Raw genomic sequence first — 26461 nt, forward strand, 5'->3', positions numbered from 1 at the left:
CCCAGACAACATGGCTCCTAGGATCATAGGGGCACGCAAACCCCTCCACCACAATAAGGTGACGACTCACGGAGGGGAATTTTTAAGATAAATTTTTTTTTGTCACTCACACACATTCACACCGTCATTACCGTCATTGTGAAGTAGATTCGCTTCACGTTATTTTCAGACTAAACCGGATGAGGGCGCTCTAGGCCTTCTTTGATAAATTCACCTTGGCTGTAACTCATATCAACTGAGAAAGGGCTTAACAAAAATGGCACCGAAAAGAAAATCATATTCTGCAGATTACAAACTGCAAGTAGTAAAATATGCAGCCGAAAACGGTAATCACGCAGCAGAAAGAAAGTTTGACAAACTTTTTATGTTAGTTATTAGTCATTTTATGTGGCCCGCGAAGACAAATTGTGCATCAAATTCGTGTGTCATTACTAGAATTGCAAATTGTCTTCACTTTTAATGTCTGTTTTTTTAAATATTTGACCAGTTTTTACTCGTCTGATTTGAAAACGAGTTGTCAGTTTGTTTTGTAGCTTTTACTGTATATAATATGAGGTGCTCATACATTTATTTGGGTTGACAGTCATAATGGCCCTCCGAAAGAAGCTATGACTACAATGCGGCCCGCGAAAAAAATTAGTTTGACACCCCTGATTTAATAATTTGGAGTGACACAGATGGTTTGATAAAGTTGTTATTTATGTTATGATGTTTGGATAACTGTTAATGTTACGTCAGGCCCGTTCTCAGCTCTTCGTTTGTGTTTATGTCACGTTAGCATACCGTATAATTTAGCCTGTTGTTGCTCGTTCATGTCTGTTCTTGGTGTTGGGTTTTGTCGAATAAATCTCCCCTAAAATGCGACTTATACTCCGGTGCGACTTATATATGTTTTTTTTTTCACTTTATTGTGCATTTTATGGCTGATGCGACGTATATTCCAGAGCGACTTTTAGTCCGAAAAATACGGTAGTTATATGGGCCTGTGGAATAAGTTGAACTGCAACTGACGCCAGCGGCGCACCGCACACACTTCCAGGGTTAGAAGCGCCGGTGTTTACACAAAGGACGAAGATTCCAATGGATTTAATGATTTGGAGTGACACGGATGGTTCGATAAAATTGTTTATATTATTGTTACTTGATATATATTTTATACCTAGTTATATGGGCCTGTGGAATAATTTAAACTGCAACTGACAACGAGTCCGATGTCAGCGGCGCGACGCGCCGCACACGTGGCGTTGTTTACACAAAGGACGAAGAATTCGATAGATTTAATGATTTGGAGTGTCACAGATGGTTTGACAAACGTGTTCTTTATGTTATAGTTATTTGAATCACTGTTAATGTTACGTCAGGCCTGTTCTCAGCTCCTCGTTTGTGTTTATGTCACGTTAGCATACCGTATCATTTAGCCTGTTGTTGTTGGTTCATGTCTGTTCTTGGTTTTGGATTTTGTCAAATAAATTTCCCCCAAAAGTGTGACTCATACTCCAGTGCGATTTATATAGTTTTTTTTCCCCTTTATTGTGCATATGGCTGGTGCGACTTATACTCCGGTGCGACTTAGTCCGAAAAATACGGTACTTGACTTACAAACGATGCCATAGGTTCCTTCCCCTATTCGGTTGAGCTTTTCAAAGCCCCGGACACTTCTGCACTTTCCAAACTGGGGGTGAGAAGAAAGTTTGTGTACTTAACATAAAACAGAATACAATGTCAATAACTGAAATAAAAACAAAAAAACATTTGAAGCAATGTAAGAGTACCATTGGATGAGTAATAACTAACTTAAAAACTACCCTTGCCAATGGTAAAACCAATATTTTTTTGAATGTTTAGAAAAAAACATGGCAGTGGTTATTTTGGCATAACCACAACTCCTGCTAGTGTTAATTTAAAGAGAACGGCAATGTAAATCAAAAGTACCATTGGATGATTAATAGCTGAAAAACTACCCTTGCCAACGGTAAAATCAATATTTTTTCGACTGTTAAGAATAAAAACGTGGCAGTGGTTGTGAAAGCACTAAAGATGTATCAAATTGTATCGTAAACATCTTTTTTTATATAAAAAACAATCTCTAACAAAACAGTACCAAGATGTATTTAATCCATTATTCGAACAAATAAAGTATCACCTCAGGGTGAATGGCTCTACCGACTACGCCACGAGTGAACCCACTTTACCAGGCACAGGATTTGTACTTGCAGTTTTTGCGTGATTCACGGCAAACCGCAAGGTGGCGTGTTGCTGGTCATGGCAAAATAATTAACCCAGCATGGAGTCACAAAGTTACAGATCAATACGATGTTAGATCTGTGAAATATTACTTTTATTAGAATACTCCTAATGTTTGTAATACCCTCATTCTTACTCTATCAATTTTGGGCACGATGAAAACTTTTTTCTTCATCGATTTGAGTCTTATCAGTTCCAGTTGTTCCTCTCCTGCGACGTCCATTGGTAAATAACAGATAGACCTAAAGAAAGAAAGCAAAAATACTTATATTTCAGCATTTTAACAGCGTCACCACCTTTGCAAGGGATGTGACAACAATGTCACTGGCAAGAGCTGGAATATAAGTACAAAACAGTGTCAGTATGTCAATATGTTAAAGGGATGGTAAAGTGAGGATGGTTCCTTTTTCAGTAACTATCCAAGTTTATGCATTTTTTTAATCAGGAAAATGAAGAAAAGTTAGCATTTTCTATTTTATCCATTCATTTTGAAGAACTAATGAAACAATGAATGCCTTTAAAAAAACACCCACATTTAATGAGGAAAAGGGACATGCACCCTTCTGATTGATTGATTGATTGATTGATTGATTGATTGATTGATTGATTGATTGATGTCTAGGTCGATGTCGGAAGAAAGCTCTCACAATTTCCCCATTGGAAATCATTGTATAGACAATTGCTTCAAATGTCCAAAAACAAGTATCAACTGGCACCAAAATTTACATGGGCATCTCTATTCGTCACGACTTTGACATATCACAAGGATTAGACTCTCCGTAGCTGATTTAAGAGTATTTGTCGCGACTTTGACATATCACAAGAATTAGACTCTCCGTAGCTGATTTAAGAGCAAGAAATGAGGAGCCTCTCTGCAGCTGAAGTGCCCGGTTACGTCGATTTCCTTTCACCAGGCCCCAACATACGCAAACATGACGCGTTCCAAGAGGCTTTACGTTAGCTGAATTATTGACACGTCGTTATATATTCAATTGAAATTGGTAAGGGTTCATTTGACTAACATTTACGCTGAAGTCACTGAACCTAGTTTATAAAGATCGAAACTAACAAACACAAACGTGTCAGCCAGTTCGCGGCTCAGCCAGGAGGCTCGGCCCGGACTGCGTCACAACGCCCCGAGATTGGCTTGTTAGAAAGATTGGGAGGACCGGACTTCCAGCGTTGAAACGTCCTCCTTTTCGGATAGGTTGCAGAGGAAGTACCCCATACATGGAACCCTTGCCAATTGGCTAAATAATGTATGAACAATTCACATAAGCCTCTCAGAACGCGTCATGTGTGTGTATGTTGGTGACTGGTAAAAGGCCTATCTATTCCACTTCGTGCCTTGTGGCACATAAGGCCGTCACAGAGCGCTTCCACTTGTCACGGTCAGCTGCTGCAGTCCTCGCTTCGGACCATGACTTCCATCCTGCTTCTTTCCTTTCTTTCTCGACAGTACGCCTCCAGGCGGTCTTCCTTTCCTTCTTTTTCCTTCTGGTGCCCAGGTCATGGCTGTATTGCAGTTGTTGTGGTCCTGCCGTAGTATGTGTCCAATCATTTTCCATCTACGCATCCTAACTTCTTCACTCAATGGCTCCATTTCAGCTCTTTCTAGTAGGTCTTTAGTGCTGATGTGGTCTTGCCAATGTATGTGGAGTATTCTTCGTAGGCATCGGTTGTGGAATACATCAATTGCCTTGCTGTCCCCTTTATTCATTTTCCACGGTTCACATCCATACATCAGTACTGGCACTACTAGCGTCTTATAAAGCTTTAGCTTGGTTCTTCTTGAGATGTCATTGGAGCTCCAGGTCTTTTTAAGTTTGATAAATACACCTATTGCTTTTGACAGCCTATTCTTCAGATCTTTCATACCGCCTCCCTCTTTACATACTATTGCTCCCAAGTAGGTGAACTGGTCTACATCTTCAATACCTTGCTCATTGATCTTGATTCGTTCTTGGTTTATTGCATTTATCCTCATTGTTTTTGTCTCTTGTGTATTGATCTTGAGTCCTACTCGCTTGGCTTCTGCATCCATTCGGGTTGTTTTATTCTGCATATGATCTTTTGTAGAGGAGAGTAACGCTATACAGGACTCTCAGAAAATTAGAATATTGTGATTACCGTTTTTCCCATGTATAATGCGCAAAATTTAACTAATTTATTGTCCTAAAATCTGGGGTGCGCATTATACATGGGTACAATTTTTTTAAAATTTTTTTTTAATTTCTTTTTTTTTTTTGAAAAAAATCATGGTACAACAATGTTTGAAGAAAATCTTGTCACGGATGGTTCTTTACAACGTCACTTTCCTCTCTTTTCATTTTAACCTAACTGATCGCGGTGGTGCCTTTCTGGGCAGTCGGAGAAATCAATGCCAACAAAAAAAATACATCCAGCCTAGTTAAGAAATCACCAGAAAGATCACCATGACAATTGTGAATAATAATAAATAATTATTATATATATTATATATATTATTATTATAATAATAAATAATTGTGATAAATAACTGGAACATCACTCAAATATTGGTGATCCCGTTGAGAGCAATGTTCCCTCTAAGCTGCGCGTGTGCGCAATCGCGCACTGCCCGCACATTCTCAGCGCACAAGAAAATCTATCCAGCGCATAAACAACATCCCCCCACCGAAGCGAAGCGAACACGCAGCGTTTGACGTCCCATTGAAACCACCCCCCCCCCGGAAGCGAAGCGAACACACAGCGTTTGACGTCCCATTACCCCCCCGAAGCGAAGCGAGCTGCATGAAACCCGGCAAAGAGCAAGCCGCGGGTTGGCCACCTGATGTTGCTCACAGTAGTCCTCAGTTTGCTCAGGGAGCTTGTGTGTATGCCCAGATACATGAAATATTAGAGGGAACATTGGTTGAGAGTCTCACATATTTCTTCGCTATCGAGTTTGCTACTGCATGCGCAGTGATACTGACCGGCAGAATAACATCCGGTTGTTCCCAAAGATGATCTTTTTTCTGAAATAATTTTACGTTTACGGACTTAAGTAACCCGGCCGGGTCATACCAAAGACTTTAAAAATGGGACCCATTGCCTCCCTGCTTGGCACTCAGCATTAAGGGTTGGAATTGGGGGGTTAGATCACCAAATGATTCCCGAGCGCGGCGCCGCTGCTGCTCACTGCTCCCCTCTCCCCCAGGGGATGGATCAAAATCACACGGGGATGGGTCAAATGCAGAGGACAAATTTCACCACACCCAGATGCATGTGTGACGATCATTGGGACTTTAAAAAAAAAAAAAAAAGAAAAATAGTCAAAATTTGGGTGCGTATTATACATGGGTACAGGCTTTTTTCCAGCATTGACATGCCATTTTTAGGGTGCGTATTATACATGGGGGCGCATTATACATGAATAAAAACGGTAAGTTCTTTATTTTCTGTAATGCAATTAAAAAAACAAAAATGTCATATTCTGGATTCATTACAAATCAACTGAAATATTGCAAGCCTTTTAATATTTTAATATTGCTGATTATGGCATACAGCTTAAGAAAACTCAAATAGCATATCTCAAAATATTAGAATATCATGAAAAAGTATACTAGTAGGGTATTCAACTAATCACTTGAATCGTCTAATTAACTCGAAACACCTGCAAGGGTTTCCTGAGCCTTGAAAAACACTCAGCTTGGTTCAGTAAACTAAATCACAAGCATGGGGAAGACTGCTGATCTGACTGCTGTCCAGAGGACCATCATTGACACCCTCCATCAGGAGGGTAAGACACAAAAAGAAATTTCTCAAAGAGCAAGCTGTTCACAGAGTGCAGTTTCAAAGCACATCCACAAAAAGTCTGTTGGAAGGGGGAAATGTGGCAGGAAACACTGCACAACCAAGAGAGATGAGCGCACCCTTAACAGCATTGTGAAGAAGAGTCGCTTCCAGAATTTGGGGGAGCTTCAAAGACAGTGGACTGAAGCTGGAGTCCAGGTATCAAAAGCCACTGTTCACAGATGTGTGCGGGAAATGGGCTACAATAGCCGTATTCCCATGGTCAAGCCACTTCTGAACTCCAGACAACGGAAGAAGCGTCTGACTTGGGCTATGGAAAAGAAGCACTTTTTTTTAGACGAAAGCAAGTTTTGTATTTCATTTGGAAGTCAAGGTGCCAGAGTCTGGAGAAAGGCTGGAGAGGAGCAAAATCCAAGTTGCTTGAAATCCAGTGTGAAGTTCCCACACTCAGCGATGGTTTGGGGAGCCATGTCAGCTGCTGGTGTTGGTCCACTGTGTTTCATCAAGTCCAGAGTAAATGCAGATTTTAGAGCACTACATGCTTCCGTCTGCTGAAGAGCTCTATGGAGATGATGATTTTCATTTTCCAGCATGATCTGGCACCTGCCCACAGTGCCAAAACCACCAGTAAATGGTGTACTGATCATGGCATTACTGTCCTCGATTGGCCTGCCCATTCTCCTGACCTGAACCACATAGAGAATTTGTGGGGTATTGTGAAGAAGAAGCTGAAAGACACCAGACCCAACAATGCAAATGAGCTAAAGGCTGCTATTGAAGCATCCTGGGCATCCATAACACCTCAGCAATGCCACAGGCTGATTAACTCCATGCCACGCCGCAATGATGCAGTAATCCGTACAAAAGGATTCCCAACCAAGCACTGAGTGCATTAATGGACATGTTCAAATGTTTGATTTTGTTTTGCTGTTATAAATCTTTTTTTTTACTTGGTCTGAGGAAATATTCTAATATTTTGGGATTGGATTTTTGAATTTTCTTAAGATTGTCAAACCTGCACTTCCCATTAAAGGGTTCGATAAGCCGGGGTGAAGAGACTCGTCCGTCTCTGACCACCTGAGTTAAATTAATTCTAAAAGAATCAATATAATCTCTTTATGACGCCATTCCCTCTGAAGTCAAACGACGCTCGTGCTGAGTAACTTAAATTTGAGACACGTCAGAATAACCGCGCCATAATGATGGCTCCCTTCGGTGATTTGAGGCTTTTGTTATGTTACGGATATTTTTTCGTTGATTTACTAGAGCGCACTCGCCCTAGCTGAGCTCAAGATAACTACTTCGAACCAGATCTGACAATTCCTGATGTTAAGGATTAAAGCTGTCTTCACTTTAAAAAGAATTGAACGGATTTAAAGAATGATTATGATAGGGAAATAAAGAGATTTTAAAGTTCTAATTGCTCCATATAAAACCATGCTAAACATAGTTAATACGAAAAAATCGATAACCAAATTAAGGATTAAGAAGAGATTTAATGAATAAGCAAGAAAAAGAATTACAAGTCGAAACAAACAACACTCACCCACTCAAAACAAAAGAGGAGACTAAAGGTCTAAAATCCTATTTGGTTGAACAAGTCGAGTGATCGGCTCTCCTTTGTTCCAAAATCCGAATTCTGTTTAAAAAAGAGGAAAGGTCTGGCCGTGAGGAGCTTAGCCAAAGCCGTAATTGGCGTCTTCCCCTTTCTGCCCGAAGCGGCTGTCTCCTCTGCCTTCCTCGAAGCTTAAAATTTGACAAAGTCCAATTCGAAGCTTAAAATTTGACAAAGTCCAATTCGAAGACTCTGGAAATTCATCTTAGTAGATTTTGGTTCAATATCAAAAAGAATGAAAAATCCATCTTCGTCTAAACGGCGTTCTTTACTCCGGGCAGCGTCACGGCCATCACCCTGATTAGGAAGAAGCGCCTCGCTCTGTGTCAGTACAACATATTTATAGGCTTCTGGCATTAGCTCATCGGAATATGTAGGTGAAAGGTCAGAATCCCTGCACCAGGTCAAAAGAATATCTCGATGAAAGGTCAGAATCCCAGCACCAGGTCATAGGAATATCTAGGTGAAAGGTCAGAATCCCTGCACCATGTCATAAAAATATCTAGGTGAATATTTGGTCGATTCCAATAGTATAACAAACAACACCTTTTGTCTCCACACAACTTAATACATTCATGTATCGATGGAACAACAATGTTAAATACAGGTTGGATAAAACATTGCAACATTAAAATCATATATCTTGTCTAGTAAAGATCAATCTTCACACATAATCCTACTTAGCCATAATAATGGGTTCTTCTAACTTTAACATTTATATTGATATTGCTCAAGCTGTTACATCTTAAAATTATGGCATAGCAAACTCATATTTCACAATTGTGCGTTGCTACGTGTTTGAACAGGTCGTGTCGTCCCAATTGCTAACAATTTATTAGATTTGTTAGTTTCCATCAGGTCACCCCTATGACAAGCTTTAACACCAACTCCTGGTGAAATTTTGGAACTACTACATGTTTTGGGATATCCAATGTGCCTGGGCCAAATTCGATACCCAATTTTACACCATCTTGTACCACCATGCCACTTGACAGCGGTAAAACATAATCAGCAATATTAAAATAATAAAAGGCTTGAAATATTTCAGTTGACTTGTAATGAATCCAGAATGTATGACATTTTTGTTTTTTTAATTGCATTACAGAAAATAAAGAACTTTATCACAATATTCTAATTTTCTGAGACAGTCCTGTATATATCATCTGCAAAGTCCAAATAATCAAGTTTTGATGTCAGCTTCCATCTAATTCCATTTCCTCCCTCTTGAACTGCTCTTCTTCTTTTGCCAAATAATAATTAACTTAGAATTTCATGGCTGCAACACGTCCAGTAGAAGTTGGGAAAGGTGGCAAAAAATACTAAGAAAGCTGAGAAAAGCTCATCAAACACCTATTTGGAACATCCCACATGTGATCAGGCTAATTGGGAACAGGTGGGTACCATGATTGGGTATAAAAGGAGCCTCCCCAAACATGCTCAGTCATTCACAAGCAAGGATGGGGCAAGGTTCACCACTTTGTCCAAACTGCGTTAGAAAATAGTTGAACAGTTTAAGAACATTTCTCAAAGCAAAATTGTAAGGAATTTAGGGATTTCAACATCTACGATCCATAATATCATCAAAAGGTTCCGAGAATCTGGTGAAATCACTGCACGTAAGCGCCACGGCCGGAAACCATACAACATACAACATACAGATGCTGTCATCCAAACAACGTCTTTTTCATGGACGCCGCTGCTTATTTCAGCAAGATAATGCCAAGCCAGATTCTGCACCTGTTACAACAGCGTGGCTTAGAAGTAAAAGAGTCCAGGTTCTCCCCTGGCCCGCTTGCAGTCCAGACCTGTCTCCCATTGAAAATATGTGGCGCATTATGAAGCGTAAAATACGACAGGGAAGACCCCGGACTGTTGAACAACTGAAGCGGTTCATCAAGCAAGAATGGGAAAGAATTCCTCATGAGAAGCTAAGAGAATTAGTCTCCTCTATTCCAAAACATTTATTGAGTGTTATTAAAAGGAAAGGTGATATAACGAAGTGGTAAACATGCCCTTTCCCAACTTCTACTGCAAGTGTGGCAGCCATGAAATTCTAAGTTAATTATTATTAGAAAATTAAATAAAGTTTATGAGTTTGAGCATTAAATATGTTGTCTTTGTAGTGTATTCAATTGAATATAGGCTGAAAAGGATTTTCAAATCATTGTATTTTGTTTTTATTTACATTTTACACAATTTCCCAACTTCAATCGAATCCAGTTTGTACTTCTCTTCACCTCTTTGTTCTTCTCTGCATACTTCTCTTTTAGCTACTTCTTGATTCTTTCGGAATGTGTTCCCAGGATCTTCTTATTTATTTCTTCTCTTTGCTCTACGAGGCTCCATGATTCCTCACTGATCCATGGCTTCTTCTTTTTCCGTGGTGTACCCAATACTGCCTCCGCTCCTTCTATGTATGCCCTCTCCATTACTTGGAAGTCACCCTCTACCTCTTCATCTCCTGCTCCTCCTCGCTCTTCCTCTTCCATACTTGGTACCTGTTTGTTAGACGGATAGTGAAGGTCTTTAACATGTTTTCGTTCTTCAGTTTTGCAATGTCATACTTGATTCTGGTGTTTTTCCTTTCTTTTAGTTGTCTCTTCAATCTTAGCTTGAATCGTTGTACATACAAGATAGTGGTCACTTCCAATGTCTGCAGACCTGTGTACTCTTGTATCATTCACTGAATTCCTAAATCGTTTATTGATGAGTGTGTGATCAATCTGATTCCTGGTCTTCCCATCTGAAAATGTTCAGTACTTGATTGTATCTTGTGTTTTGATTAATGCTAGACGCCAGCTTTGGATTACTACTGAACGTTCTGGACAGAGGGAAATGTTTTGCCTAACAATGAAACGATATGTGTCAAAAGATAGTGTCAAAAGAACAAACAAATGCATGGTAAGTGGTGAGTCAGAACTTTGCATAGTCAGGGAACATTAACAAATTGATGATGTCACAGCCAAAAGTTCACATAATTCCGTACAAATTGACAAAATTGAAAGAATGATGAATGGGCGGTGTGCAACAGTGGGCGAAGTGGACGTATGTGCAAGAATGGTTTACAGGAAGGACACTTGGAGATAAAACCGGTAGAGGTGCCAGAGGAAGAGCGGCAGGAAGAAAACAACCAAGAACCCGGCCAAAGGCGATCGCCAAGGCCGAAAGACGGGATGGAAAACAACAGCCCCCACACACACCAAATCGCCCATAATCAGCACCCACCCCCACGGAACCAGCTCTCACCGAACCAGCACCCACTCCCATGGAATCAAACTCTCCTGCGAACTTGCCACACCACCTGACTCATCACCCATTGAATTCGGCCCACACTGGCATGTGCAACTGAATATAAGCCGACCAAAGAACCTTGAACGTTGCCTTTTCTGAATGGAGACTTTCTGCTCTTGAGCATGGTCGCACGAAAGGCCCAGCGCTGTATTGTACTATCCTGAAAACAGAGCTTTCTTAACAAGAATTGTGATTGACCTCAACCAACCTAGTAAGTCTAAATTTTGTTTCGCTGTATTAGCCTTTTCCTAAAACTTAAGAAATAAAACGAGCACGCAGTGAGTAAATTGGATAACAGGTGATTGGCTATGGCTTTTGCCGTGAGGCGCGGATAGCGCGCTTCCCAAATTGTGGACCAAATCCAACAATATAGTGAAGTTAACTTATAATGTTCTTTTTTTTTTTTTTAAGCATGAATATTGTGACTGAGATTTGGCCCAATAAATAAAGAATGCCTGACTGCACAACATAAATAAAATACAAGGAGTTGGCGACTGAGTTAGGAGATAAAGGTGAACTATCGTGTCTTGACAGGCTCCACTGCGTCTATCCCAATTCAAGGTTTTGCGATCCACAGTGAACAAATGTTCTTCCGCAATAAACTAATTTTTTGAAACTTCCATGTCCCCAAATACCTCAAAATTATCAAGTGTGGTCGATAAACATGTTGCAACTAACTTTCAACACTTTTTGGCCAGTCAAGAATAGGTTATCCCGTCCTGCGTGCGATAAACAGTGAAATACTGCATAAGAAATATCAAATAAAAAACGAGGCGACAAAGGAGATTCCGCTGGATATCAAGTTTAAGGATATGGTGAGGGAGAACATGCAGGTGGTTGGTGTGGGAGAGGAAAATACAGAGAACAGAGTGAGGTGGAAACTATTGATCTACTGTGGCGACCTCTAACGGGAGCAGCCCAAAGAAGAAGGCGATCAGTTCTAAGAGATAGAGTCGCAAACAACATATTTAGCAAGCCAGAGGTAATAATTCTGAATGGAATGCAACCCAAACCTGCGCGATGTTACAGGGAATCACCTCACATTAATGGCAGAAACGAGTCCTTTATCAGGTCTTTGAAGACACGATCCGTGACCCACGCGCGATCTGAACGCGCATGTGCAGAAGGTCGGCCATTTTGGATCGCTAACTATGGCAAATACACTAAGTCAAATCACGTTCGCACACGTAACGTGCATAGGCGGTGTTCAGGCAAACACGCAAAATGATTGGTGGTGCCGCCACAATTCACAATTACTTCCTAATCCAAATGTTAAAATCTTCACTGTATTCTTTTTATGGAATTGGGTATTTTGTCTTAAATCCACCTCTAATACTTTCGTGTACTGTTCATTTTTTAAAAATGATTAAAATACATTTATTGAACAGTATTTATTGAACTTTTTTTTTTTTCAATATCTTCTGTTTAATATGGCCTGAATCTCCACTCTCCACAAACGCGGGCGTGTAGCGGTTGAGTTGAGCATGCGCGTCTCAGAACAGAAACACCAAAAGATAATTTTTCGTCGCTTATATGAATTTTGAGATCACCTGGAGCCAAAATCATAATCATGATTAAAATTTGATTAATTGAGCAGCCCTTGTGGTAAAATAAGGGTTGTGTATGGGCTAAGTGGGCATGGGTTACAACTGGGCAACACATCTTATTCCCAATCTGCAGCTATTGAAGGGCAGTTTCAGCTATGTGCTGGTGAAGAATGTTTGCATCGCTTATTTCCATGTGCCTTGTCGTTTTCAAGCTCAGTTCTTTCATGTACTAAATGATGACTGTAGTATGTTCCATGTGCTTATGGATATTGTTTTTTCTTCTTGCCACTGTAAGTCCACGTGACTCGTTTGAATGGTTTGTCTTGAGGTAACTCCTTACAGTAGGGCTGCTCAATTGTGGATAAAAATCATAATCACGATTATTTTGTTCAATCTTGAAGTCCCGATTTACACGTTTACGTTTTTGAAATTGGAACAGCATTTATTGAACATGTTTTGGATGCTATTTATTGAACATGTTTAAAAAACACTCTCCTGTTAACAGTGTTGGGAAAGGTAATTTTCTCCACAATTTAGTTCAAAGTTCAGTTCAAAAATTTTAAAATGAACTTGTTCAGTTTATAGTTCATAAATGATATTTTATGAACTAGGTTTATGGTTCCAAAAACGAAAAGTTTATAGTTTTTTTCTTCCCCAATCAAAAAAAGTTGCTTCGAGCTGTTACCCGCCGGCATTTTATCAGGTGCTATCACCGTACAATCTTAAATACAAGAGTAAATTGCTTGAATAGTCTTTTTCTTTAATTAATTGAAACAAAAATATAACTGTGGTCCAGAATGTGCAAACACAATCTGCTGTGGGTGCCAGACCAAGGTTGCAAATGAAACGTATACAAATGAAGTTTTCAATGTTCAAAACAAAAATTATATTTGCTTTAACTAACGTTTTTTTTTTTTTTTTTGTGAATGTAATATTTCTTGTTTGCCCAAAGAACTAGACAACGTTTAGAATTCGGGACATGAGAGTGTAAAGGTAGAGGTGCAAAGCCCAAATAAATTACTAAAACAGAAACAATCTCATTAAGAGTAATTTTTAGTTGAAATTCCTGAACACTCTCACAGGATGATCCTTATCGTTGCCGTTTGACACGAAAGGGCGAGTGGGGCTGCTCGTCGCGCAACATGAGTTTACATCAGGGGTCTCAAACTCCAGTCCTCGGGGGCCGCATTCCTACATGTTTTCCAAGTTTCCCTCGTTAAACACACCTTGAGATTCTTCATGCACCCTTGTTTAATAAAAGTATTTTCCAAATTGGATCAAGTCGTCTGTCTCCTGCATTGCCGTTGTCTTAACACATGTGACTACACCTAAGCCACAAAAATCACAAGATCCCCAGTTCAAGCCCAAATAGTCAAATACACGTGAGTGCATGGATGGTTCAGACATAAAATTGCCCATTTGGAACCCACATAAGACCCAGTCGGAAACCCATGTAAGCTCATGGGGGCTAAACACAGGTGTGCCCCTGGTGGAACCCAGGCACAAAACCAGACCTAGAAGCAAAATGCAACTGCTTTAAACAAATTCAGGGATGGTATTTTATTTCTCCATTTACATTTATGTATGTGAAATTTACCCATAATTATTACTATATTTCACAGTGTCCTCATTTGGATTGGTGTTTTATCCATATCATATAGAATTTGGTTCAAATTTAGTTGAGGTACTATATCCATTTTAATACGCGTCCAGATTATTTCATCCAGTGTTGAGAAAGTTAATTTTCTACACGTCCTAGTTCAAAGTTTAGTTCACAACTTGAGAAAGATTTTGGGGGATGTGAAAACATAAAGAATCAGATTTTTTGAAAAACAAAAAGAAAAAAAAGCATTCATCCAATTATTTCTATATACTCCAGTCATAGATTCAAAGTGTATAGTTTTTCATTTTGTCATGTGCAGAATGGAGCAGGGTACCATATGCAGCTTGGACCAGGGTCTATTGATGGGAAAATGGTGGTGGAGGACAGGATGAGGGGAACAAACAGGCAGAGGAACATAACAATGGACTGGTAGCAGAAACGGACAGGAACCAGACGTGGGGAAACCACAGACAAAGTGAGCAGGGTAAACAGGATGAACAGGACGATCCGACAGGCAGTGACACGCGAACAGGGCTTAAGCCAGCTCAGTGGCCGACCAGCTCAGTGGCCTAGTGGTAGAGTGTCCGCCCTGAGACTGGAAGGTTGTGGGTTCAAACCCCGGCCGGGTCATACCAAAGACTATAAAAATGGGACCCATTGCCTTCCTGCTTGGCACTCAGCATTAAGGGTTGGAATTGGGGGGTTAGATCACCAAATGATTCCCGAGCGCGGCACCGCTGCTGCTCACTGCTCCCCTCTCCCCCAGGGGATGGATCAAAATCACATGGGGATGGGTTAAATGCAGAGGACAAATTTCACCACACCCAGATGTGTGTGTGACGATCATTGGGACTTTAACTTAACTTTAACTTTAAATACAAGACAGGTAACAAGGGGCAGGTGATGGTGATTGCAATGATTACGGGTAGGACACAGGCGGGGAGTGCCGAGACGCGGGACAGAGACGCGAACGGACACCATGACAACGAAACACGCAATGTGTCAAACGGGGCTAGCAGGAGAAAGGCATGGAGAGGCTTGACTCCGCAGGGCAATCGGCGCAACCGAGAAGCGGAGGCGTGAAAAATGGTGATCAGCGCACCCAAGGAGCGGAGATGTGTTACATTTAGGGTTTTTTGAAGTGTAATTTGTCTTAAAGAGATGAAAAGATTACAGTTTCATCAACAAACTGACTAATTTTAAACACTTGGTTTAACACTTTAATGCCCTCTAAGACATTCTTTACTTTAAGATAGGCTAGTAATTGTGTCGCATAGAATGAATAGTTTCGGCAAAATTGAACACCCTTGTCTACCACAAGCAACATTAATTCTTGCAGTGACACCTTGGTGCAGTATAACATCAATCCATCCATTTTCTGTACTGCTTTGTCCCCACAGGGGTCGCGGGTGTGCTGGAGCCTATCCCAGCCGTCATCAGGCAGTTGGAAGGGGACACCCTGAACTGGTTGCCAGCCAATTGCACAGAGACGAACAACCATCCGCACTCGCACTCACACCAAGGGGCAATTTGGAGTGCTCAAACGGCCTACCAAGCATGTTTTTAGGATGTGGGAGGAAACCGGAGTACCCAGAGAACACCCACGCGGACACGGGGAGAACATGCTAACTCCACACAGGGAGGGCCGGAGGTGGAATCAAATCCACACCCTCCTAACTGTGAGGCCGACGTGCTAACCAGTGCACCACCGAGCCGCGCAGTATAACATAACTGTAAATTTCCGTGTTTGACTCTGTTGGAAAATTTTATCGTATGGAGGCGAGGGCACCTCAATTGCCTGTGTCTAACTTCTCCAACGCGTGTTTGTTTTCTCACTAGGTTACTTAAATTTCAGCCGATTATATTAAGTCTGCGTTCAGGTAAGAGCTTTACAAGTCAGCGCTGGGCTTTTCTATCCGACAGTGCCCCAATGCAATATCAGGATAAAAAGCAGTAAAGAAGTTCTTCAGAATGGTTACATTAGGTCGAGTTGAGTCGCCCATGAATTTGGGGGCCAGTTTGTCTTCCAAAACCGTTCTTTGGCGTCTTGTTTCGTCCTTGGCAGCCTTTGTGGTTGTACTTTCGCCTCGTTATTCTCCCCGCTCCTTGGTTTGTTTGGTCTCCAGATGACGCTGGTCCCTGCAGATTTTATTTCTGTGGCTCATTCCAGTGCCAGCAGGCCACATATTATTGATCTTATGACACAATGCTTCGGGCTGGTCTACATTTACACACGGACCGGATTTGACCCGCGACCCGGACTTTGGGCTTGTCTGCTTTGGCCAATTGGTGGCACAACCACAAAAATGAAAAATAAGTTTGTGGATGTCTTCAGGCCAAGACTCTCATCAAATGTATGAAAGTTTGACAAGCTGTGATTAAAGTAAATTCAAATGGTTGACTTTCTGTTAGGTTTAATATTGGGCTCCAAAAGACTTTTTTGTTACAAATACCACCAGATTTTCATAGCTCGAGGTGAAATGCTCAACCAGGGCTGCTTTGATGTAATTTTGTAGAGGGCACTACTGTTCAAGATAGGGTCATGTGGGTCAAGTTACAGCAGTTTTCCTTATCACCGTAAGGAATTATTGGCACCGCCCTTGGCTGAAAAATCACAAAATTTGACGGAGGATGATTATCTTGAGGCCGTTCTGAGAACTTTTCAGTTGGATTTGTTCAACAAGCTCGGTGCAGTTCATTAAAGTCAAAACAATGAGATATTATGTCACCAGTTGTCACTATAGGTAGCTTCTTCCCCCAGGCTGTCACTTTGATGAACTCTCACCCTCATAGAGACTCAGTCATCACTGTGCAATAACATCCTGTTCTAGTCACTTAAATGTTGTTAGTTACCTGAATGTTGTCAGTTACTTAAATGTTCTACAGAGGCTGAGATCAACCGGAGTCAAATTCCCTGTTTGGCATGCACAAAGTTGGTCAATAAAGCTGATTCTGATTCTATAGTTCTAAAGAATATTATCATAAAGAGGGCTTCAGGTCATGATTATTTAGCTACATGTGAAGTTTTAGAATTTTTGTGGCAAGTGCAGTAGGAAATTTGAAACGCAAAATTTGATGCCCCACCTCATCCATCCATCCATCCATCCATCCATCCATCCATCCATCCATCCATCCATCCATCCATCCATCCATCCATCCATCCATCCATCCATCCATTTTCTGCACAGAGCCAAACCCAGTTGACCTTGGGCAAGTGGTGAACTAACCTGTGGACTAATCTTCAGTCAATTACCTGGCACATAGAGACACAAGGAGTGAAATGGACCTACGCTTTTTAGACAGAAGTCAAGAGAATGGCTCCCAACACCATCGGTGACCCCAATGCTAGGTCTTTTGATCACTTTCGCTTCATGAATTTCTTGCCAACAATGGGTGCTGAAGAGGGCCTTCGTTCTTTGACAGCATCAACTATTGTGAAGTTAGATGAGGAGGCATAGATATCGTCGTGTGATGGAGCAGTGATGAGAATGGCAGGAGGCTGTGAGTCAGAATCTGAAGACTCAGTTTGGGTCTTCGATGAAGATAAAGGCATCTCTGAAAACCAAGAGACATAAAGTAAATACCCCTTCACACCAAAGTAAAATGTAGCATAATAAGGTTATTCATCTATAATTTTATTACTATTATGGCTGAGGCATTCACATGCTGCACCATTAACTTCCATAAACTTGCACTATCCATCCAGCCTCCCTCATCAGCACCACCGCCGCCGCGATCCATTTGTCCGTCTGTCCATTCATCCATCCATGCAACCATGAAGGCAATGAGTCCTCTCAGACTCAATGTCCCCCGCCTCCCCGGAACGTGGGCAATGCTCTGCTGAACATGGAATTAGAAACCCTTTCTGAGACGGAAACCTGCCAGACGTTTCCAGCAAACCCTTACAATACGTTTGGGTCTGCCAGGTCAGACCGGTATCTTTCCTGACCATCAGGGCCAGCACTCTACCAGGTGGTTATCAGTTGATAGCTCTGCCCCTCTCTTCACACAAGAGTTCAAAACATGCGGCCGCAGATCCAATGGCACGACTAAAAAGTCGAACTACGGCCTAGGGCGTCCCTGTACCAAGTGGACATATGGACCCTTATGATTGATCATGGTGTTCATTATGGACTATCCATGTCAAGCACATAAGTCCAAAAATAGAACACCACAATCACTGCCAGATCTCACTGGCATTGCCCATGTGAGCGCTGAAGTCACCCAGCAGAACAATGTCCCCAGACGGAGTACCGCATTCCTTCTCAGGACTCAAAAAAGGGTGGGTGCTCTGAACCAGTGGCGTGCGGTGAGGTTCATGACTGGGGAGGCACTGACGTCACCCATCCCACCCATTATTTAATTTGAACTATTTTAATTAAAATCTCATATCAGCAGTCTTCACACATAAAAACACTCAATAAAGCACATGGAATCAAAAACTTGTTTTCGATCGTGCGTACCAATCCGTTCCGAAGTCCCGTTGTCCGAATCAAACCTTTTAACTCCAGAGTTGCTCTTCTTTTACTGATGACCTCTGCTTCGATCGAAAATCCATAGTTGAAAATCGTTTGGATATGTAATCCTCCATTGTAAAACGAAATGTAAAAACGGGGGGAAAAAAACAAAAAAAATACGAATGTAAAACGAAATAAATGGACGACTGCTCCTCAGTTGTTCACTGTAAATTTGAACCGGAGATCTCTTATTCTACAGGTCGGCGCATGAAGCATCCCGAGATCACTAGCACCCCCTGCCATAAGGCTGGAGAACCTTTTTTCGTAGTCTCCGTAAGGTATCTTTTCAAAGCCGTTTTGTTCATCTAAAGCAGGGGTCTCAAGCTCCAGTCCTCGGGGGCCACATTCCTACATGTTTTCCAAGTTTCCCTCGTTAAACACACCTGATTCAAATGATCAGTTCATCCTCACGTTCTGCAGGAGCCTGATAATTGAATCAGGTGTGTTTACCGAGGGAAACTTGGAAAACATTTAGGAATGCGGCCCCCGAGGACTGGAGTTTGAGACCCCTGATCTAAAGAAACACGACGTTACAGACAGATGACAAAAAACACAAGATATTATATACGTCAGCTTAACAACGGAAATGAGTTAATATAGCCACAGTGTTTGAACACTTAAACAGGGACATAAAGACAGAGAGCAGTTCTGTCTAACCGCCTGTCAACATAGGCAGCCGTGTGATTATGCAATCCTCAGAGGAGGCTAGACAGGAAGTTGGCTCCTCCGAGCGAATCGTCTTCGGTTTTAAAATTACTATAAAATTCAGCGATTTTGGTTCAAAATGATACAAAACTACTGAAATTAAAAGAAAAATGACTTTATGATAAAAACAACTGAATTTGTTTTTCCCCTTTTCATGATGGCAGGGGAGGCGTATCCTCCCTTGCCTCCTCTGACCGCACGTCCCTGCTCTGAACTACTGTTTGGTACATAGGCACAAAAACCAGTCAACACCTGAAGGCGGAGGGAGGTTACCCTTTTGTTCACTGGGGTGAACCCCAATGTACGGGGGTTAGGAGGAGGGGTGGGGTGGTTGGGGCTTACGTATACACTCTCACTGTGGGCAACTCCAGAATGGAAGAGAGTCCAACCCCTCTTGAGAGGATTAGTACCAGAGGCTAAACTGTGTACGGAGGCAAGTCTATTTCTAGCCTGAACTTTTCTGCCTCGCACATCAACTCAGGCTCCTTTCCTGCTAGAGAGGTGACATTCCACACCCCTTTAGCCAGCTTTTGAAGCACGAGATCGGACCACCAAGGTCCCAGCCCAGCTCACCCGACCCCTTTGGCCCCTCCCACATGTTATATCATATTTCAATATTTTGGAAAAATAAGAAAAAAAATGTTTTTCCTTCTGCCTACTCATTCACTAATCTGGTTAAATTTTATGTCACAATATCAAAGTAGCAATGTGTGTTCTGATTTTTTTAATTTACTTGTTTTCTGAAATCATTGAAGTACGGCTTGGGCAATTATACTACGTGGCCAGTGATATGAACGTGAAAATGATCCTTGTCCTTGAGTGACTGCACAAAGTAGAGGAGAACTGACAGGGGGAGGGGGTGCCCGCCGGTTGGGGGTCCATACAATTTTCAACTAAACCTCCAGTCAAAAAGGTGATTACCTCAACATAAATTTGAGAAGGAGGGTGGGGCTTTCAGCTGAAGCACAACGTTCCAGGCATTGCAGTAATAATGCACTGCTTATAAGCCACCCTGTATTTCTTTTATGTGTAGATTGGCTACTCAAATATGCTAAATCAACTTTTAGGAATTTTTAGCCATGTTAATGTCAGGTGCCTGTGGCACCTGCCACTCAACCACACCCTCCTAATCAAGAAATCACCCACACCTGTCACTGGCTTGTTAGTCTCCCTATTTAAACCGCTATCCAGTCACTCACGCTCTTGTCAGTCTGTCCCGTGATGCCACTCAATCGCTCACTGCTGTCATTCTGTCTGACTCCCGTTACTGGCCCGGCCCGTGTACTGACCCGTCACGCCTTGCTTGCTGCCCGTCCTGACCACCTGCCCGTTACTAACCACGTCTTGCTTGCCGCCCGTCGTGACCACCTCCCCGTTACTGACCACATCTTGCTCGCCACCTGTCCTGACCGCCCGCTCGTCCCCGACCATGCTTCTCCGCTATGCTCTGCCCTGCTGCGCTCTTGCTCTGCTGCATTTCCCACCAGGTGGTGTCCAGCCCTCCGCCAGCCAGCTCCGGTGAAGGAAGTACTCGAACGCTACAGTAATCCCTTGTTTTTCGCGGATAATTGGTTCCAAGACCACCCGCGATAGGTGAAAATCTGTGATGTATAGAAAACATATTGTTACAATATCCATAAAATACTTTTATGAACCTTCATTGTATTTTATTGTATTTTTAAACACTGTATATTGTACTTTTAAATGCTTTTTGTATTTTTAAACACTTTAGTAAACATTTCAAAGTCAAACTGATTTTCATAAACATTATTTAAATTACCGTTTTTTTCCCATGTATAATGCGCAAAATTTAACTAATTTATTGTCCTAAAATCTGGGGTGCGCATTATACATGGGTACAATTTTTTTTAATTTTTTTATTTTTTTTTTTATTTTTTTTTTTTTTGTGAAGAAAATCATGGTACAACAATTTTTGAAGAAAATCTTGTCACGGATGGTTCTTTACAACGTCACTTTCCTCTCTTTTCATTTTAACCTAACTGATCGCGGTGGTGCCTTTCTGGGCAGTCGGAGAAATCAACGGCAACAAAAAAAATACATCCAGCCTAGTTAAGAAATCACCAGAAAGATCACCATGACAATTGTGAATAATAAATAAATAATTATATATATTATATATATTATTATTATAATAATAAATAATTGTGATAAATAACTGGAACATCACTCAAATATTGGTGATCCCGTTGAGAGTCTCACATATTTCTTCGCTATCGAGTTTGCTACTGCATGCGCAGTGATACTGACCAGCAGAATAACATCCGGTTGTTCCCAAAGATGATCTTTTTTCTGAAATAATTTTATGTTTACGGACTTAAGTAACCCGGCCGGGTCGTACCAAAGACTATAAAAATGGGACCCATTGCCTCCCTGCTTGGCACTCAGCATTAAGGGTTGGAATTGGGGGGTTAGATCACCAAATGATTCCCGAGCGCGGCGCCGCTGCTGCTCACTGCTCCCCTCTCCCCCAGGGGATGGATCAAAATCACACGGGGATGGGTCAAATGCACAGGACAAATTTCACCACACCCAGACGCGTGTGTGACGATCATTGGGACTTTAAAAACAAAACAAAAAAAACAAAAATTAAAAAAAAAAAAAAGTCAAACTTTGGGTGCGTATTATACATGGGTACAGGCTTTTTTCCAGCATCGACATGCCATTTTTAGGGTGCGTATTATACATGGGGGCGCATTATACATGGAAAAAAACGGTAATAGGAATTAGAGTAAAACTGCTGGGATAGGCTCCAGCACGCCCGCAACTCCGGTGGGGATAAGCGGTACAGAAGATGGATGGATGGAAATTAGAATAAATATATTGTTACAATATCCGCACAAGACTTTTATGAACCTTTATTGTAGTTTTATACACAAGTCAAACTGATTTTCATAAAAATTCTTTATTCAAATAGGAAAATAAAGAAAATAAATTAGAGTAAATATATTGTTACAATATCCGCACAAGACTTTTATGATCCTTTATTGCAGTTTTATATACTTTATTGTTTTTTTACACACTTTTTTTGTATTTTTAAACACTTTCGTGAAATGTTTCAAGTCAAAGTGACTTGCAGAAACATTCTTATTTATTTAAATAAATAAGTAAATAAATATGAGTAAATATATTGTTACAATATCCACACAAAACTTTTATGAACCTTTTTTGAAATGTTAACGTGTCTGGCTCCTCTCTGCTCTTGCGTGCTGGCCGACTGACGTGCCCCCGCTGCCCAGCGCGAGCGCATCCGCACAAGACTTATCATTTTAAACACTTTATTGTATTTTTAAACATTTAAATTCTTTTAAAGTGTAACTGTGTCACGGCTTGGCTCTGCTCTTGCGGTGCTGACCGGCTGACGCAACCCGGCAGCCCAGCGCGAGGGCAACTGCACATTGCTCAGAGCCACGCCCTGCGCTTTGTGCCCATTGCTCACCGCTGTGCTAAATCCTGGACGGCAGTGCTATTTTCCTACTTGCGCGGTTGCGCTCACTGCCCGTTGTCCAGAATGTTTCTGCACGGCGGTGCATTTTTGTCACGACTCGTCCCCGATCATGTCCATAGTTTCTGTCCGTGTGTCTGTGTGCTCGCCCTTCCCCTCCTGTGTGCCCATGATTAGTGTGATCATTTTCACCTGCCTCTTGTTACCTGTCTTGTATTTAAGACCTGTCTGTGTATCACTCCCGGTCGGATCATTGTTAATGTCATGATGTCTTTTTGATTCCTGTTGCTGTCATTGGTAATGTCACCCTGTCTTTTTGTTTCACGTCTTTTTCGGTCAGTCTTGTTGTTAGGTTTTGTTAGTGAGTTATGTCAGTTTACCGAGTCTGTATTTTGACCCTGGTCCAAGCTGCACTTGGTCGCCCTGCTCCATTTCCACTCCGATTCCTGACAATTTTTCCTTCGTGCGCAGCCCTCCGCGCTTGACCTCTGAGGCGCGCGTCGCCAATACAGAACTTCTAATCGTCAATCCTCACAGTTTTGTCTGTTTTGACATGCATGCCTGCCACCTGATTCTTGTTTGCCTGACCCACTGTGTTACGAGGTGCCCGCACGCAACGGCTCCGCTCTGCTCTTGCCGTGCTGACAGGCAGATGCGCCCCCGCTGCCCGAGGGAATCCGCACAAGACTTAATATAATATAATTTCGTTATAAACTTTATTATACCTTTAAACACTTTGTTGTATCTTTAAATACTTTTTAAATGGCTTTAAGAAGCTTACTATGCTCTTCTGCTTTGACGACGCACGACGCAAGGTCGCTGACCGGCTAGTCAGCTTGCCTCGTAGTCCTGCTCTGCTGGCATTCCAGACCTCCTTGTTTCCTTCAAAATTTCCCCAAATAAAGAGCCCATGTTGCATTTGGTTGTCCTGCCTCGTTTGTGACAACAAAATGAAGCGCAAATCAGAGATTCTACTGATTCTGCTGAAACAAACGAAGTGGAGGAGTGGATACGTTGCAGGAAATTGAGATAAAGCCTGATTAGAGCTGCTCTTACAGCACTAAGCCAATCATTGACAAGGATACAGATCAACATATTCCCATTGGTCCCCTACCAGCCAATAGTGTGCTGTAAAGTCATATAGGTAGACAAAACCCTGCGCTCCAAGTGACGCCGCAAAAAGAAGCGATGCACCGAATGTATCCGCAATATTTGTTTTCTGAAAAATCCGCGATGCACCGAGGCAGCAATAGGTGAACCGCGAGGTAGCGAGTATTACTGTACACTGCCAGTCATGTCCACCAGCCGCATCCCAGCGACACCAGCGCTCCAGCCCCATCACCACTCCAGCGCTCCATCTTCCCCTTTAAAAATAGTCTGTGTCGCTCTGCAATTGGTTGTACTGTCTGATCCGTCACAGTTAAAATGCTAATTTCTTACCAAAACACCCCTAAAGTGGTGCTTTCTGCCATTCACCCATCTTGTAGCAGTCCTGCCCATTCATACTCTCTAAGCAGCAGCCCCACCCCATCCAAGAAAATGACTGGGTCCTCACTTTTTGACATCATGAAATCATCTCTGCAACTTGTGTTGATATGCAGCTATTCTGTTTTTTGTGCGTTAAATAAATCAAAATGTTTTCCCGTATCCCCTGCGAAATGCACAAGTCATTGCTGTTTGGTGCATTGAAAGATTTTTTTCCCAATTATTTGAGGTCCGACTTTGTGAGTGGTCACTGAACGCACCCCAAAATTACAAAGCATCGTGTATACGGCGGAGGCGGGTTTTGGTGAATCAAGCGTCTTATTTCCAGGTAAGAAAAATACCCACTAAAATATTTGATAAGAAATTAGATCGCTATTTTGCCAAAAGCATATCGGCACATAGTTAACTGTGGATAGTTTAAAATATCATGATACAGCAGATCCTCTCACTATGGAGCATATTAGACTAGATTGACTGGCAGGTCAGATGACGTTCACTTACTAATAGTGCGTGTGCGTACGTGTGCGTGTACGTGTGTGCGTGTGTGTGTGCGTATGTGTGTGTCTGTGCACGCGCGCGCGTGTGTGTTTGTGTACGTGTGCGCGTGTGCAGCGTGTGTTGCTATTCATATCACATAAAGCGCGCAGCTACTTTCAAATAGGATTGTGCTAATTTCTTAAGCATGTTAGCTGTGCCACGTTACACAGTAATGTACAAATTTATTATACTGATTAAAACGAAGAAAGAAATTCACTTTATACTACGACTTATAACATCATACATTACATAGACCCGTCATCACACACACTTAGGCATGTAAAGAATGTGTCAGAATGAAAGAGGCAGTGCTGTAAAACTGCACAGTTCAGCTATACTTGTTTGTAAAATGTAGGTTGTGTAATAAATGAAATTTGATTTTTAATTTTGAGTATTACAGAATTTATTACTGCAAATATTGACACCGTGACAAAACTGTATTGCAAAGCCAATACATTCCCCAAGTACAAGGTCAAACTAAAACAAACGAAACACATTTATCTTTAACGTAACAGTAAATTAATCATAAATGAGAAATTATTTGTTCTTACCTGACTGTTGCTTCTGGCTTGATCCAGACCCCATTAGGCTTCAGTGGGCTAGTGCGTCGTCCATACATGTATGCAGGCTTCTGAGGAAGGCTACAGAAAGTGGCTGAAACATGTTAAGCAGGTAAACAAGCACGCCTTTGTCTTACTTAGAAAATCCTTAAATAATGTATGCACTCATTTCCATACCAACCTATAACCAAATCACATTTAGAGTTGAGTAAAAGCAGCATTAAAAAGCAAATTATTTCAATTTTTCATACTCTGCCTCGTCTTCATGTCAGTCACTGCTTGTCTTGCAAACACTAATCCCGTGTTCTGCAAATTAGTCAGAGTGACTAGACACATTGTAATAGCTGTTAAAACTGACCTATGAACGGCATTCATGATCAGGGGTGTGCTGAGACCTTTGGAGGGGCAAGTAATTAAAGTTGAAAAAGGGGGCCCATGTAAATTTTTCAATGTTTTATAGAAACAATATAATGTGCAGAGAATGCTTATTTGTGGCTATTCAATTAAAATGTATATCTCTATATAGAGCAATTGAGTAAGCAAAATGAGAGCTCGTTTTATAGAAAGGTATAGGCGCTAAAGATAATGAATGAGAATATCGTAGTCGGATTAAATTTTCTTTCAGGTTTAGAATAAGACACTAAGACATTCTCAAAAATCAAAGTCAAAGTCAAAGTCCGCTTTATTGTCAATTTCTTCACATGCCAAGACACAAAGAAATCGAAATTACGTTCCCACTATCCCACGGTGACAAGACATAGTACACAATATACATACAAGTAGACAACACAAAAAAAAATAAAAACAAGAAGGCACAAACAAAAACACAGTATATTGCAGGAAATTGATGACAGTCGAATGTCATTAAATTAACACAAAAGCGATGGTAGTCCATTTTTCATTACAGTTGTTATTGATTTGTTGTTGACAGATCTAACCCCCCAATTCCAACCCTAATATATATGTAACTATTGCTGCCACAATTTCCAAAGCACACAAAACATTGTATTTGAGTGCTTTATTTCTTCAGTTCTATATTTGTTGCCTACTGGCAGTTGTGTTTACGTGTTCTGAGTACCTAAATAAATATTTTAAAAAGTAATAATAAGAAACAAGTCCG

At 41.4% G+C, this 26461-nt stretch overlaps 1 protein-coding gene across 8 annotated transcripts in view; it reads right to left on the bottom strand.

The window, feature by feature from the left end:
• Positions 1-12064, bottom strand: part of cdk10 (cyclin-dependent kinase 10) — a 79267-nt gene extending 67203 nt beyond the window's left edge. The window contains exons 1-3 of one of the 8 annotated variants that reach the window (XM_037253684.1): positions 11938-12064; positions 2381-2486; positions 1600-1672 (exon numbers count right to left, since the gene is read on the bottom strand). In XM_037253684.1, coding sequence (XP_037109579.1) covers positions 1600-1672; positions 2381-2467 — 160 coding nt within the window. In that variant the 5' untranslated portion in view covers positions 2468-2486; positions 11938-12064. Of the gene's footprint in view, positions 1-1599; positions 1673-2380; positions 2490-11937 lie in introns of all 8 variants that reach the window. The other 7 variants (XM_037253687.1, XM_037253685.1, XM_037253682.1 and 4 more) reach the window with 7 other exon arrangements.
• Positions 12065-26461: the final 14397 nt, after the last annotated feature.

The sequence above is a fragment of the Syngnathus acus genome, chromosome 6, assembly GCF_901709675.1.
Source record: "Syngnathus acus chromosome 6, fSynAcu1.2, whole genome shotgun sequence".
Taxonomy (NCBI): domain Eukaryota; kingdom Metazoa; phylum Chordata; class Actinopteri; order Syngnathiformes; family Syngnathidae; genus Syngnathus; species Syngnathus acus.